Here is a 16,775-nt window from a genome sequence, read left to right on the forward strand (position 1 = left end):
TTTGGAGTTGAGATTTGGTGAAAATGTATTTCATATCTACATTTATCTCTAATATTTTTTTCATCAATTTACAAAATTTTTAGGTATGATTTTCACGAGTTTTCAACACTTAGCTCTTTTTTACCGAATATGTTCCAGCCTGAAGAAATCACTGTCGGTGGTTTGATCAGATGATTATGTGTCTGAACATCAATTTACCTACTTGATGAAATGGTGAGTACAGAGTACTTTGAGCATTGTTTAGCTAACTTGAATCAGAATGTTCATATGTTACCAGGTGATCGAATCATCAAAAGCTGAAAGGGAGAGAGAGGCAAAGGTGGAGAGGAGATTCTGGAGGTGGATGATGATAGGGGGCAGAAGAAGAGAAACCAGTGGCGACTGGCGAGTGGAGCCCACGGTGATCAGAAAGTGGTCCCCACACCCTCCCTGCCTCAAAGATCTCGCCACGTGTCAGTGACGTCGTCCGCACTCCTGCGCGACATCCATGGCCTTGCTCGTCGTGCAGCCGTGCTATATGCTACTACGGTGATGTGGGGGGCCATGGCCGTAAGCAGAAAGAAGCAGGAGAGCTTCTGATATGATCCAGTCAAGTGCACGCAATCTATAGTGGGTGGAGCGGCGTTATGATTTCTTCCGGCTCGAGGTAGACGAACAGCATTCAGAATTTCAGATCGTCCAGGTTGCAAGCAACCACCAGGATGGCGATTATTTCTTCTCGTGTCTTGAGCTGAAAATTTTCTCAACGCCGCACTGGTCCATCACTCCAAGGTCAGTGCTTTTTTATTTACTCTATATATTAATATGAATATTGTTCCAGCAAAGATTAATGAATTAACGACAAAAAAAGGAAGCTTTACAAGACCATTTTGAAGGCAATGCAGATCATAGTGGTACTGGTAGAGAAACGCCCAGGAATTTTCGGCTATCTCTATAAGATGATAGACTAGACGATCTAAATTAGAAGCCTCACATTTTCTAATTATATTTGATATTAGGTTATTCTCTAATATTCACGCGTATTTTACAGCAGTACTGCTAAACTGCAACGTAACGCAGTTCAGAAACAAGAAAGAACTCCACTGTGAGCAGTGACTACTCCCCAGCAATGACACGTTCTCCCAGAGAGCCAATTAAAATACCCTTTGCTACTAATTGAGCACTAATTAATCATTAGGTGGCCTAATCAACAGCTGGAGGAGGACACCCCCTCGAGCTCGTGATATCCGAGGCCACTCACTTCACTTCCTACACAATCTTGCACTTTAGTCCTTCGTGTCAGGACGATATTTCATCTCCGTATCTGGCTAGTATAGCTAGTAAACGCGCAAAGAGATTTCAGAATATTTCGCCAGCCGCCAGCAGCAAGCTCAGCTCAGGAAGAGGAGAGGCGAAACCAAGAAGAGTGTGCTGGCGACTGCCCCCAATGCCTCTTGCATCCTCACTCCACTCGCTCAAGAGGGAGAGTGAGTGAGAGAGGAGCTCGAGGAATCTTAGCTCTTCTTCAGCGTTGATCTGGTTTTCGCCTTGCAAAGGTAATGGGCGTTTCTTGATTCATTCTTCAGAAGGTTTTTCAGTTCATGGGAGATGTTGTTCTTGGCTGGCTGTGTTCTTGAGGTGGTTGGTTGGGGATTTGGGTTGGGGTGATTGAGATTGGATTGGTTTTGCGGGTGGAGTCTGGAGAGGGACAACTCTTCTTTGGAGGAAGCTGTTTATGTGTTTCCTCAAGAGCTCCCAGTGGGACTTGTATTGGCTGGATTTGCTGCAGATGCGAGAGTGCTGTGGAGTTTTTGGACAGGAAGAGTTTTGGCTGTTTGGTGGAGGGATTTGACTGGCATTCATGTGGACATGTTCATCTTTCTCTCAGATTTTGTTTAACAGATTCGAGGTTTCCTTGGATGCAAGAAATGCATTGCACTGTATTTATATGAGAAAAGAAACAGTTTGCGCTTAAAAAAGGAAAAAAAAAAGAACAGTTTTTTTAATCCTTCCTGATAATATAGGGTGGATATTCAGTAGATTAAGTAGATCTTTTTTTTAGTTAGGCATATTGTGTTCTTCCTCTTAAACTTGTCTTGCCTACTAGGCTACTAATATGGAGTTTATAGTAGTTGCCTTTTATGGTTCTAAGATTAGGGATGACGCCACTGCGCCCACCTTTTCCTTTACTGATGAGGGCATCATTTCAACATTTCTTCTATTGTCTATCTCGTTTTGCATCCCAGCATCCAGTTTGTTACCCCAATTTCTCTTGGTTAGTTATTTTAGTATCATTCCCTGCTCAAACTGCTTGTATGCTTGTGTATGACTGTAGATTTCTACCTTTATAAGATACAGAAGGGTGGGTGGATCTTAAGATTGATCCACCTTTTTCATTGCAGTGTACTAGTAGAAATTATTTGCTTGGTGGCAAAACAAAAGAAGGCGGTAATCCTTTCCTGCAGCAAAAAAAAAAAATGATTCTTTGAATAGTGCTACGGACCTAAACATCTAATAATGTATAATGGTTTGATGACATGCAGGTTTTATCTATGGGAAATCGTTCTCGACAACGAGTAGCTAAGGAAGCAATGCAATCTATCAATGAGGAGGCAGACAGTCCTAGCAGGGAAGTGCAACCGGGCAGACACCACATGTTGAAATGCCCAGATGGAAAACCAGAACTGCACCTCGAGCAGATTCCAAATTTCCATTGCAAAAGTTTGCCTTCAAGCCGACGTGAGGCATACCAAGATGATAGCATCATGCACAAGCGCGGCTCTATGTACCAGAGTTCTAGTGATGTTAGCAGACTGAGGAAACTCCAAGAAGGAAGGAGGAAAATAGATTCTGCACTCAGTAGAGATTCATTTATGTCCTTTGAGATTGTGGACTCATCCTCTCAGCCTAGCACAAGTGGACCTTACTTATCGCGGCAACAGAGCCGTTCGTGCAAACCGAGTTCTTCCATAGATGCAAGTAGTAAAGTTCAACAGGCTACCAGGGAGTTCCTTAGTCTTTCATTGCGTGAGCTTCCTGATGAACATTCAAGACTTGGGAGGCCACGCAAGGACTGCAATCTGCTGAAAGATTGTGCAGGAGATGATTTCCTGGAGATATCTCTTGATGAAGACACCAGCAAAAGTGTCCACACGAGACAGATAGAAGGAACCTGTAGCAAAGATGCAAGATCGAATTGCCAACATTCGGTTGATGTTTATTCTGATGGGAGTAAGCATGGTGAAGGTGACCTAGTAAATAAACTGCCCAAGTCCTTGTCAACAAAGGTTGGTGTTTTTGATGCTACATGTCCACCAGAGAGTACTCATGGTGCTAACAGCACCACAAAAGCTCGATCTAGTCCATTCAAGAAAATTCTGGATCCTATCATGAAGTCCAAGTCTCTTAGGAATCCGTCTCTTATGGAAAAGGAAGATGCCAAACATAGTAGCCTGCTGGTTGAAGGAAAAGGCCGTGTATTGCGGAAATCTTTGTTGAGCGGTATCTCAAGGACTGAACAAAGCCTCACACCTAATTGCCAGCAAAGTAAGGAAGCTCAAGTTTTGACGGTTACTTCATCACCAACTCATCTTCATGCGGTTCTTAAACTGGATCCCACTAATGATTCTTTTGGTTTTGAGTTCTGTACCAAGGGCCCAGAAGAATCCATTTATGCTAACATTTGGAAAGCCGGAAACGAATTGAATTGGATTTACACTTTCCATAGCACAGGGAAGCGAACAAGTACTGTTGGAAAGACCCCAAAGGATAGACGGGGATGTTTGCCTCCAATTGTAGGCCAAATGCATGTGTCTTCCTATTTGTACTCTGAAGTTGGACAAAATGGTGTTCTGAATAACTCAGCCATCAGTGAGTTTGTCTTGTACGATATTGCTCATGCGAGACGAAGTTCTGCTGTTGAAAGAATTCAATGTACAGATTCCAGCAAACCAAAATTCTGCAGTGCTGTAAATAATTCGATATCTAGGGGTTCTCTAGAGAGGAATAATCTGATGGAGCGGCAAAATAATACAAGGAATAACTCGGATGCATCAACATCTAGTCTTTGGTCCCGAGAAGATCTCCATCCTCATTTGGAGGTTGCTGCTATTGTAATCCAAGTGCCGTTCCACAAAACCCAATCCAAAGAATTGAAAGACGGCTCATCATCCGGTACCATTAAAGTGGCTGCAGCAGGCGGGGCACATGGTTTACCGAGGGATGATGAAAGCAGCCCATCACCTCTACTTGACCGCCTGAAGACTGGTGGAGGTTGCGATTGTGGTGGATGGGATATGTCTTGCCCAATTGTTGTCCTTGACAATGCATATGATAGTCATTGGGTTGATTCAGTGATGACTGAAAGCAAGCATCCTATGGAACTACCTTTTCAGGTACGCCTTATAATTTTTCTCCTTGTTATACTTTTACTGCAAACACAATTAAGGCGGTAAGTTCCTGCATTCAGATCATGACCTTAGTATGTCTGAATATTCATGAATTAGCAGTGCCATAATATTTTTTATAGATGTAGTTGAAGATCATGTTGTTAAATCCTCCCTTAAAAGTACTGGAGAAATATACTACATCTTTACTTATAGACACGGCAGTTTACATGCTTTAGTAACAAACGTTACTGATTAGTGCTCTCCAAACATTGAAACAGGGTAACAAAGAGGCTCTCCCTGCCATTTCGATGAAGGCAGTTGGGAATGGACATTTTTCGGTGGATTTCCACGCACGGTTGTCAGCATTGCAGGCATTTTCAGTCTGCATTTGTTTGCTTCACTGTTCTGAAGTTTCTTCTGCCATTGGTATTGAGAAATTCAAGCATAAGCTGTACTCCAGCTCACTGAAGATGCTCCTGAAGGATGAAGTCAAGCAGCTAATTGAATCGGTAACCACAAAAGAGAACAAGAAGAAGAAAACAAAGAGGCGAAAAGAAAAAACACCTCCATCCATCGTCCTTGACCCACCGTTTTCACCCATGGGAAGAGTATAATCAACGGACCAGTAACCCCGGTGGAACAAAAATACAAGTCAGAATTGTGTCATTATGTACAACATTGTCGGTCATGATCTGACTATGATCATGATCATTTGGATGTGCGATAAAAGGGAAAAATATCCTTTTGACCTGTTCATAAGGATGGAGGTAACCTTCTTCAGTTTATAGCAGTAGCCATTAGATTTTTGCCAGGTTTATAAATCTGTATGAGTCCTGAAGCAAACACGGTTCTTAGTAGAACCAATTACAAGAGACAGAATATGGCCATTGCCCTTTTTTTTTGTACAGGACATCACTCTTTTGCTCTCCATTGCTTCAAGTTCTTTTTGGAGCCTGGCAAATTGAACTGGCCCTGCGTACCAATTTTTTTTTTCTTACGGAACTCTTACAAACGCAGATGTGGCATGCTGTGAGTCAATCTAGATTTCCTGTAACTCCCATCTAGTTAAATCAAATGGCTTTGTTTGTGAGAGTTCTGTAAGATTTTTTTTAGCACCAGTGGTTGCATTTTTCATTCGGCTTGAAGAAGGTTCTAACTGCTATTCTGCTAACACCAATATGTTGAACACAAATTTGCTTTGTTCTGCTTTGTACTGTACCTGAATATGCACTGCTTTGCTCCAGAAGTTTTGAACCAGAGGCGGGAGTTGGAATTTGGCAAGAAACCGCGCCATTTGGTGCAGTGTCTGCTTCAATTACTGCACTGGTTGTTGTTGGCTTGGTTCATCTGCTTCTGACTTTAGTAGCCCTGAGCCTGATCCTGATCCTGAAGAACATAATTGGGCCAGGTAATTTGTGGATCTGGTGAGGTTGGATCTGCAAAATGAGCTGCTACCACTAGTTTGGTTTGTTTGGTGATCCCACCCACGAGAATACGCGAGGGAAGACAAGCAGGTAGAGATGGGTATCAGCTGACAAACAACAGGTTGGACCATCTTGAGCCTTGACCCAGGTTTGGCCTGACTCTGATGATGATATTGAGCCCCATGCCACTGTGTCCTCCTGCACTCCTGCCTTTGCCTTTGCTGCTCCCTGCAGTTGCAAGGCTGCATCTCCATTTATACTTCCTTTCCAACCAACATGGAGCTACCTGTTTCTACTGTAGTACAGTAATTACTACTACTATGAAATGAATGACTCCATTTTCATATGGTATACTCGTACAACAGTGATTGATAGCTCCATGAAATGAATTGACTCCATTTCCAGATGGTACTACAGTACTCAATTGCTAGCTTCATGAATTGACTCCATTTCCATACGGTGGCTGTCCGTGCGTCACTGCGTTGGCTACTTGGCTGCCTACTGGAATCAGAATGAACAGGGTTTCTATCAGATTCTGAATGTACATGTTTTCTGAATGGTTTTTTCTCCCTACCAGATTTCTGAATGAACATGTTCCTGGATGATTTTTCCTACTATCAGATTCTGAAAGAACAGGTTTCTGAATGTTTTTTTTCCTGTCAGATTCTCAATTATTTATATTTTCTACAGATACTGTTCTCTCTATAATGGCCAAATGGGCTGCCTGGCACGGCCGGGCTGGGCCAAGGTCAGTCAGGCCAGCATGGCCCGACCTACACGTCGGGGCATGCCGTGCTAGCCCATGGGCTACACACATGGCCCAGACATGGCCCAATAAGACTCGGGTCATGCTGGGTTGGCCCGAAGGCACGACAGTCCATTGTGCTTCTCCATAGAATAAGTCTATTTTTCCCCCTCAACTCTTTGGGATGTGTCTTATATGGCTGGAAATAATCTATTTTGTATTCCTCTTTCTTTGGGCCTTGCCTTATATGGTTGATTAAGTATATTTTGTATCCCTCTACTATTTTTCTTCGACCGTACTGTGACGGGCCAGCCCATCGTGCCAAGGCAACTGTCGGGCCGTGTCAGCACGGGCCCGACACTAGTCGGGCCATGTCGTGCTTGGGCCTGGCCAAATGATCGTGCCTTGGTCCGGGCCGGTGGTCCTTGGACCTTATGGCCCTATAGTTCTCTCTACTGGAAAAGGAATAAGTTCATCTAAGGTCACTTAACTTGTCAACGAATCCGATTTTCGTCCTTCAACTGCAAAACTAGATACAACGGGTCCCTCAACTATCAAAACAGGTGCAGACTAGGTCCCTCGGCGGTTTCGATGGCAGTTTTGGCTCACGTGACGCCTACGTGGCTAATTTGACTCAGTCTCGATCTGATGTGGCACTGACGTGGTGCTTACGTGGCAATTTGATCCGAAAAATAATAAAATACGGGGACTCACATGTCAGTTTCACAGAAAAAAATAAAAAAATGGTGGAACCCACATGTCATTCTCACCCCTCCCTTCTTCCTCCTCTCTCTCGTCTCCTTCTCTTCATCTCTATCCCCTTTCCTCTCTCTTCTCTGTCCAGCAACACCACCACCGACTCCGCCGCCGCTCCTGCCACCGCCACATCCCTCGCCGCCGCTTCGCCTCCTAGCTCCCCTCTTGCCTCTCAACGGTCGTCTCCGCCGTGGGAGGCCGTGGCGGGCGGCAGCAGGAGCGGGAGACCGTCTCCGCCGCAGCCACCTCGACACCGAGGATCTCCGGGCGGCACGCCGGGGCTGCACGGCCTGCCTATGGAGATGACGACGGGGGAGATGGAGGCCGCCATCGTCGCCCTCCTTGCGAAGAAGGAGGCGCTGCGGGAGGCCCCTTCCTCTTCCCCTCGCCGGTTGCCGCTGCAGCCGCGTGCCGCCGTTGAGCCGACTCGATTAATTATACTTCCATTCCAATATTCTATGGAAGCAAGCTTAATTTGCAAAAGTGAAGTGAAGCTGAGCAGAGCAGAGCAGAGCATCCAGCTCGCTCAGATGGCCTTGAGGAGGTCGGCGGCGGCGGCGATGTCCTGGCCGTCAGCGAGGGTGACGATGTTGGGGGACTCTATGGCCACGACGTCCTCCGTGGTAAACCCGTCCTCGTCGCAGAGGAGCTCTTCGCTGCCGGCGGCGACCATCCCCGGCAGGATCACCGTCCTGTGCAGCCCCGGGAGGAGGCGCTCCCTGTCGATATCGCCCTTCTCGCCGACGAGCACCGCCACCTTGGATAGGTCGATGCCTCACTGTATCGATAGGTACGTGAAAGATTAATGCGTCGAACGGTTAGAGACGACGAGATGGTGATGAGGTGGTGGTGGTGGTGGACTGGTGGTGATGGTGGCGTCGCCGCACGGCGGCGTCTCACCTGATCGCGCACGGCCGGGAGAGAGGGATGATGTTGAGGCACATGCACGCGCGCGTGTAGACGAGGTTTCATTGGAAGCCGCACATCCGCAGCACCTGCTTGATCCAATCGATTTCTTCAAGAAGTGTTGTCATCAAATGGTGTTCGTGGCAACGGTGGTGCTCTGCTTAACTTGGATGTGTCCTTGGCGACGTAGGTGTGGCAGTGCACGGAGCAGGCGGCGGCGTCGACGGCGAGGTCCGCCTCCTGCACGCCATCGGCCTTCCCGAGCCTCGGCACGGTGGACCTCACGTGGTCCTCTCCCACCGGTGAGACAGAGAGAGGATAGAGATGAGAGGGGAGAAAGAGGATGACATATGGGGCCCACGTGGGTCCCACAATTTTTTTATTATTTTGTGTGTGAAACTGACATGTGGGTCCCACTGGTTTTATTATTTTTCCGGATCAAATTGCCACGTCAGTGCCACATCAGATCGAGACCGAGTCAAATTAGCCACATAGGCGCCACGTCAGTCAAAACCGCCATAAAAACCGCCGAGGGATCTAATCTGCATAGGTTTTGATAGTTGAGGGACTCGTTGTATCTGGTTTTGCGGTTGAAGGACGGAAATCGGATTCGTTGACAAGTTAAGGGACCTTAGATGAACTTATTCCACTGGAAAACCAAGTCCAGAAGAAGCAACCAGGCCCCGTAAAGTAGCTGAGGCCGGCCCAAGTCAAAGCTGAGAACGGCCCAAGTCACGACGGCCCAGTGCATAGGTGAAGCCCAGAACGCATAGAGCCTGGCCCAAGGAAGCCTCAAGGCGGTGGTCGGCGGCGGCGGCGGGCTTACCACTTCACCGGCAGCGATGATGATGCAGACGAGACCAAACGCATCCCACGCAAAGCTAGGCCGACGGGTAATTTGGCCTGATTTGACTTGATTTTATCGTCGTAAGATGAAAGCGGCTTACGAAGCTTCGTCAGATTCATTTTCATTTGATAATTTCTCTCTCTCGCCGTGTGGGACAAAAGAGATTCAGAGAATTAACCGCGGCTGAGTACAGTGGTTGATCACGGCATCCAACTGAACTGCAAGAATCGACAGCAAAATTCAATTCAGAGATGCATGCGACTGTGACCCTTGTGAGCTGAGGAAATCGACAGCAAAATCAAGAGTAAGAACAGGAAGGCGACATGATAACGGAGACAGATAACAACCGCTGCCTCAACCACTAGCCAAAAGGAAGATAATTAGAGATGAAGTAGCTAAGCAACGGCGCGGCAAAGGCCGCGTAGGTTGCTGGCATCTACCACCATATATACATGCCGACCGTCACACACAAAGAGCCGTGTAGCTAACAAAAATATGGTACTCCGATCCCTCCGTTTCCATGGAATACTTATCGGGTGAAGACTGAACTACTCAAATTTCAATTTTGATTGTACGTCTTTTTTTTACAACAAAAAAAAATCTTAAGAAATAGTTTGGTATTATCAAAGTAGTTACGTCCTAAACATAAGTATCAATAATTCAATATCCCACTCATCATAGTCTAACCATCTTAAAGAAAAAGAAAAAAAAATAAACACGCAAAAAGATTGCACGTCAATATATTAGAAGAAAAGAGTTTAAGAAAACCATTAACCGATAAAAATTGAAACAGTGACAGCCAATAGTAAAAAGTATTTGGGCGCGGAGCTTGGGGCCCGATATGTGATTCCTTCACCTCCTCTCTCCCTCTTTTTAGGAGCGGCAGCTTTTAGTTTTTATTTTTTTCCTTATTTCTCTCCCTGCAGTTCTTTCCTTGTAATTCAGAAATGGCCGGTACGACCTATCGCGTTGTGTAAGTAAAACTTTATTTTCTTGTAATATACTTTTTTTTCGCCGAGTAGACTGAATGATTCCATCCAAATATATTAAGAATGAATTTTTATTCTAATATACTAATGTGCAATCGTTTGACGTGTTTGAAAAATATATTTGGACATGGAGGGAGCAGAACTGTCAAAATCGCCATGACGACGATACACACAGCAGCAACTTGCAATTCAATTCTTTATTAGCAATAGCTCACATGGCTGAACCATCAGAGATGATAACGTATTATAATCGCAGGGTTTAGAGCAGAAGTTTCACGGTTATGTGGGAGCCCTTGCCATTAATTAACACGCACGGATCGATAAGTCGGCGCGCCAGCTAACCGGGAGGTCGACGCATCGATGATTCATCAAGTCATCAAGATCATGGTACAGTAGACGCTGATGCAGGTCCAGCTCAGGCGAGTGTCAGCTTATGCATCTATGGTAAGTACTCCTACTCCATTAATTAGTACAGCAGCAGCAGCAGCTAATTAAGACTGTGATCTGATCCTGTCTGATGCTGATGAGCAAAGCCCAGGCTGGGCAGGCAGGCAGCCTCACGTGTGTGTGGGTGTGTGGGCGCGCCGTCATAATTTGCAGCGGCTGTCTCCGGCGACGTCGACCGCCGGCGAGCCACGGCCGTCCGCGTCGCTGTCGGCACAGCCGTCGGTATCGAGTGCGTGCGCGTGGGGCGCGCGCTGCACTGGCCGCGGTCCCGGCCGGCTGCCGCCGTTGGCTGGCTGCACCGGTCGCCCTCCGAGGAGACACAATACGACAGAGAACTCAGGTCAGGCATTTTACATTTTTACCAAAGCTTATATTTTCTTTAATAGTTATGAGAATTTTTAATTTGCTGTAGGGATTCATATCCTGCTCGTCGTATCCCAGATTCCCAGCTTGATCTGGCATTTCGTGAGAGCTGAAATTAACCTGGAAGGCAAGGAGGATACTGATGACTCTGCAGTTGGCAAAGCAGAGGATCCTGAATTCCCAATCCTATGTAACATCCAAAATTAGAAGCTCACCCAAACAGTTAGCTTCCGATTCAGATTTTAAGAAGCTGTAGTTGTATAATACAGAAAATGAACTAGAAGCCAGAAACTGGAAAACCCAGCTTTTCCACATTCGAAGCTGGCTACCAACTAGCTGGTTCTCAGAATTTTAAGCTCTCCAAACAAAACACATGTTTAGATTTAAAATAGTCGGATATATGTGTTACAAGTTAAATCGCGTGAGAAAAAAAAAGTAAGTCAGAGTAACATTTCTATTTTCTAGTAATGACTAATCCAAATTCAAACTATAAAGGGATAGCAAGGTTATATATTTTCATGCTGTCAAGTCAGAAAATGACTTTTGAAATTTGCTGATTATCCAGCCATCAGCAAGGCAACAACTATAGGTGAGTAAAAACCATAACTATCACCTTAAGAAAAAGGAACCGTCGGCATCAAGAAGAATGGTACAGATTGCTAGTGCTGTCATTAGAATTTTAAAACGTCTCGCGAAAGGGCCTACAAGCTAGTGGTTACAAGAGCCTCAGTATCACCTGAGGTCCTAGGTTCGACTCCCCATGGGAGCAAACTTTTCAGGATTTTAACGGCGTTGTGATTTCAGTGGTAGATGACGTACCCGTCGACAGCGAGACGTCTGTGGTGACTTCGTCAATCTCTCTAGAATTTACCGGCCCAGTCTTCGAAGATACTTATAGGGGTAGGGTTTACATGCGTGTGTTCACAGAGGTGAGTGCGTGTGCTTTATGGGTGTCTGTGTTGTATTGTGTAATTCTTAAAAAAAAATGTCTCATGGATTAATAAAACTTACTGTCTTGACCACTTATTTTTCGTATTACCTTTTAAAAAAAACTTTTTATATATACAGGTTTGTTTTAAAATAAAATAAACCATTTTCAAAATTTATAATGATTAATATTTAATTAATCATGTCGTGATAAACTATCCCATTTTGCAGCAGAGCTATTTAGCACAACCAAAAATCTCAAATGAACCAGAGAGATTTAAGTGGTAAAAATTAAAGTCGTAAAACCAGAGAGTAAACAAAAAGGGGGTAAATTAGAGCACAATACTAAAAAAAAAGGGCATAGTCTCAAATGTCTTTATCATAAACATATTTATATTCTTTCTGTAGACCCCGTCTATATATTGTAAATTATCCTCTATCTTTTCTTTTCAAAATCAGCACATTTTTTTAAGAGAAACGGATTCCAGCACGTTTTTTCAGTTCCTAAATGACTTTTTTTTTCCTTTTGAGAAACACCTAAAAGAGACCTGGAAACTGGAAAGTGCTACTCCTACTACCAAGGTTGTCAGTATCCCGATTTGTATCCTAGTATCTTACGATACTACGATCCTACCAAGCCGAAACGATACCGATCCCACCTAATATCCTAATTTTCATAATATCTCGATCTTACTATTCATTACTACACGATCCTACGAAATCTTAGGTGGTATCCCGATTCTACGATCTCTACGATACTACAAAATATTATTTAAAATATCTTGGTTTGAAAATAATGTAAATAAATATGCTCAAATTTATATAAAAATCAGTTAAATATATCAAAACCAATGTGGTTTCTCTTGATAAAGGTCTCTATTTGCATGACATATATCGTTACTATATTTTTTTTATATAGAATGTCTATATATAATTAATATAAATATTAATTAAACTTAAAAAAGAAAATATCATAGTATCCCGATACTATGATACGATTCTATAATATGATATTACTTTAAGCAAAACGATACTGTCTGGTATCCCGATCCTGACAACCTTGTCTACTGGAGTACATGCTTGCAAGGAAAGAGATCGAGGCGTGGAAGGAAAGGGATTAAACAAAAAGATTAATCCATCCAGGCACGCAGGATCCGAGTCAGTCAACGCATTCCAAGGGAGGGCCGAGTCAGCAGCATCCTCCGGCGATCTCGCTCGCCGCTCGCTTTCATCATCATGTCCCTTCTCACACGCCGTTGCATGGATATATATATATTTTTTGCCTCACGCGCGCGTTAACCTCGCCTTCACTCTGGTCGTGTTTCCGTTTGTTTTCCATCCCATTTCTCGTTCATCCTCTCCCTGTCAATTGTCGCGAGTCTTCTCCTTTTTTTTTTCGTTTTTTTATATATAGAAACAAAAAAACCCCGCAATATCTCCTCCATTCTTGGATTCACCTCAACCTCAACCAGCTCGCGAATTTACAGCCTTTTGATCAATTTACTTCCTCCTCCTTCTCCTTTATAAGCCCCGACCTGGTGCTCGTCTTCCTCCTCGTCTTGCTAGTTTTGCACCGGAGAAAAATTCATTGCCTTCTTCTGAATCTCTTCTTCCTCCGAGGAGAGCATTTCTTGCTTTGGTTTGTGTTTTCTTGGGTGTGTCAGGCACAAGTCCGACCTTCCATGGCCATCGCCTCCCGCATCCAGAAGCGCGTGCTTGCCTCCTTCGCCGCCGCCGCCGCAGCCAAGCTCCCGGAGGCGGCCGTCGCGGCCGCCGGAGGCGCCGCAGAGGCGGTGGAGGAGGTCGCGTCTTCCGTGCAGGAGCAGGTGCAGGCGCAGGGAGCGCAGGTGTTGGAGTTTGGGGATACCGAGAGGCTGTTCGCCGGGGAGAGGTCGACGTCGCTGGTGCGCACGCTCGCCGTGCTGCAGGCGCTGTCGGTGGGCCCGCTCGTGGACGTGGCGACGGCGGCGCTGAGGTCGCCGGCGGTGGCCGGGAGCGCGGCGGGGCGCGCCGCGGCGAGGGCCACCGCGTACCAGCACTTCTGCGCCGGGGAGACCGCCGAGGAGGCCGCCGCGGCGGTGCGCCGCCTCTGGCGCGGCGGCATGGGCGGGATCCTCGACTACGGCATCGAGGACGCCGAGGACGGCCCCGCCTGCGACCGCAACGCCGCCGGATTCCTCGCCGCCATCGACGTCGCCGCCGCGCTGCCTCCTGGCTCGGTGAGTCGCCGCCGCCGCCGCTTAACCCTCGCCGGTGTTTCTCTCTCCTCGCTGTCGGCGTGCGTGGCTGTGGGACCAGGAGGCTGCCACGTAGGACGGAATCTTGCGCGAGCGGACCCGCGGATTCCTTGGGAATCTTCCGGTAGTAAACTGCCAGTGAATCGCACGGATGCCACTGCCTCGTGGGCCCTGAAAACTAGCCACATGATTCCGACATGCTCTCTCCGCCGCTCGTTTCCATTCCACCCGCTTTCTCATCAAAACCCTCCTAATACCATCAACTAATCCTTTTTTTAGACATCTCTAATCACTCTTAATTACACTCAACAACACTACAGAACGAGATTACTACACCATAATTAGCATAGTGATTAAGCTAAGACAGTATTTGTGTGGTTGCTGAATTGCTTTGGGATTTTTGCGTGTTCGTTGCAGGCGAGCGTGTGCATCAAGATCACGGCGCTGTGCCCGGTCGCGTTGCTGGAGAAGGCGAGTGATCTGCTGCGGTGGCAGCAGAAGCACCCGGCGACGAAGCTGCCATGGAAAGTGCACGGGTTCCCGGTGCTGTGCGTCTCCAGCCCGCTGTACCTGACGGCGGCGGAGCCGCCGGCGCTGGAGGCGGAGGAGGAGAGGGAGCTCGAGATGGCGCACGGGCGGCTGCTGGCGATCGGCGAGCGGTGCGCGGAGTACGACATCCCGCTGCTGGTGGACGCCGAGTACGCCACCGTGCAGCCGGCGATCGACTACTTCACGTTCGCCGGCGCGCTGGCGTTCAACGGCGGCGGGAGGCCCATCGTGCACGGCACCGTCCAGGCCTACCTCCGCGACGCGCGCGACCGGCTGGAGGCCATGGCGCGAGCGGCGCAGGGCGAGCGCGTGTGCCTCGCGCTCAAGCTGGTCCGCGGCGCGTACCTGGCGCGCGAGGCCCGCCTCGCGGCCTCCCTCGGCGTGCCGTCGCCGGTCCACCGCAGCATCCAGGACACCCACGACTGCTACAACGGCTGCGCCGCGTTCCTCCTCGACCGCGTCCGCCGCGGCGCCGCCGCCGTGACGCTCGCCACGCACAACGTCGAGTCCGGGCAGCTCGCCGCGGCGAGGGCGCTGGAGCTCGGCATCGGCGGCGGCGGCGACCGCGGCCTGCAGTTCGCGCAGCTGATGGGCATGGCGGATGGCCTCTCGCTCGGCCTCCGCAACGCCGGGTTCCAGGTGAGCAAGTACCTGCCGTACGGTCCAGTGGAGCAGATCATCCCGTACCTCATCAGACGAGCAGAGGAGAACAGGGGATTGCTCTCGTCTTCCTCCTTCGACAGACAGCTGCTCCGGTAATTGCAATCCACAAATCAAAATCTCCCATCGTTTTTTTATACCAAAAAGATTCAAATCTTTGCGACAGATTTTATAATTATATGAATTGATGAGATTAATTTGGGTGATTTGTTGTTGATTTCAGGAAGGAGCTTGTGAGGAGGTTCAAGGCTGCAATGCTGGGACGTGAGTGAAAGTGAGGTGGCAGAAGACTGAGGCTGCCTTATCTGTTTGTGTTGCTACTGGGACTTGGGAGTGAAGCGATCGAGTCATGAGTAGAAGTCGTAAACTTGTAAATACTCCTATCATTCTGAAAAAAGAACAGACATTGGTGTATCAATCGATAGTGATCTCTGAATAAACTGAATCATCAACGAAATGATGTGCTCGTGCTGCACTGATCTTATCTTGAATCGAGAGGCTTCCGTTCCGTAAACGCGTTTCAAATTCCAGCAAGTTCGTTTGCACGGACGACTTATCGTCACAAAACACCACCGTTTTACGTATTCCAGATGCGCGCTTCGTGGATGACCCGGGAATTTGAAGTAAAATCTTCACACGTTTTCGAAGGCTATCCTGCAAATTCAGCGTTCGAACAGACCATCGTGCAGCTCAGGCAGGGTTCATTCTGTCATCACAAAATCTGTCCACCACGTGCGGTTTCTGGAGAATACTCCTGTCGGCTGCAATTGGGCTGACGATGCTGAACAACAGGTGACACCTGCACTATGCGTGGAAGCCGATCGAACATGTGTGTTTTGATCAGAGATGCGTGGCATTCTGACCTCTTTGATGAGCGCAACAAGTTCAAGATCTATGCAGGTTCTGCTCGTGTACGGCATGCAGGGCACGTTCAAGTATCAAGGGAGCTATCTGATTACTCCGTACACGTTTAGGCTGTGTTCCTACGCAGATTTCCTAACTTATCTTTCTTGTTTTCTATGCGAAAGTTGCTTTTAAAAAACCATATTGATCTATTTTTTAAAAAAAATAGCAAATATTTAATTAATCATGTGCTAATAGACCGTTCTGTTTTCCATGTGTACTGTTCCGGTTGGGAACACAATCCAGCGAACACAGCCTAGTTGTCATAAGAGCAGGTACAATAGCAGGCTATAAGCCAGCTATAAACATATTTTAAAGAGATAGAAGAGCAGCGGGCTACAGATCTATAGCCAGCTACAGCACAGACTCAAAAACGTAATGTGTGTATGACAGGTAGGACCAGGTATTAATAGTATAGTAAGCAACTATTGTATGAATTAACTATTATATTAGCTATAAATGATTTGAAGCTAGTAGTTGGTTATACTATTAAACTTGCTCTAAGTAGGGGAGAGAGGAAGGCACAGTTTCGTTTTTTTTTTATAAAAAAAAACAACTGTTCAAATAAGCTTATGCATAGCAAAGCATTTTGAAACCATTTTGTGGAGGAAAAAGTACGCCGAAGGTCCCTCAACTTGTCATCGAGTTACAAAAT

The 16,775-nt window shown here is 46.8% G+C and overlaps 2 protein-coding genes and 1 long non-coding RNA gene across 3 annotated transcripts; 2 read left to right on the forward strand and 1 right to left on the reverse strand.

Annotated features, from left to right (window-relative positions):
* Window positions 1-1,377: 1,377 nt before the first annotated feature.
* Window positions 1,378-5,468, forward strand: LOC4349317 (uncharacterized). The gene is made up of 3 exons (XM_015757917.3): window positions 1,378-1,535; window positions 2,523-4,373; window positions 4,646-5,468. The coding sequence occupies exons 2-3, from the start codon at window positions 2,532-2,534 to the stop codon at window positions 4,979-4,981; spliced, it is 2,178 nt and encodes a 725-aa protein (XP_015613403.1). The 5' UTR covers window positions 1,378-1,535; window positions 2,523-2,531; the 3' UTR covers window positions 4,982-5,468.
* A 2,251-nt stretch (window positions 5,469-7,719) lies between these two features.
* Window positions 7,720-8,489, reverse strand: LOC136353580 (uncharacterized). The gene is made up of 2 exons (XR_010736884.1): window positions 8,193-8,489; window positions 7,720-8,070 (listed from the first exon to the last, which is right to left on the reverse strand). It is a non-coding gene; the product is annotated as an uncharacterized lncRNA (long non-coding RNA).
* A 4,838-nt stretch (window positions 8,490-13,327) lies between these two features.
* LOC4349318 (proline dehydrogenase 2, mitochondrial) lies at window positions 13,328-15,674 on the forward strand. Its single transcript, XM_015757226.3, has 3 exons — window positions 13,328-13,990; window positions 14,426-15,312; window positions 15,441-15,674. The coding sequence occupies exons 1-3, from the start codon at window positions 13,454-13,456 to the stop codon at window positions 15,487-15,489; spliced, it is 1,473 nt and encodes a 490-aa protein (XP_015612712.1). The 5' UTR covers window positions 13,328-13,453; the 3' UTR covers window positions 15,490-15,674.
* The last annotated feature ends 1,101 nt before the right edge of the window (window positions 15,675-16,775 follow it).

The sequence above is a fragment of the Oryza sativa genome, chromosome 10 (genome assembly GCF_034140825.1).
Source record: "Oryza sativa Japonica Group chromosome 10, ASM3414082v1".
In the NCBI taxonomy this organism is placed as follows: Eukaryota; Viridiplantae; Streptophyta; class Magnoliopsida; order Poales; family Poaceae; genus Oryza; species Oryza sativa.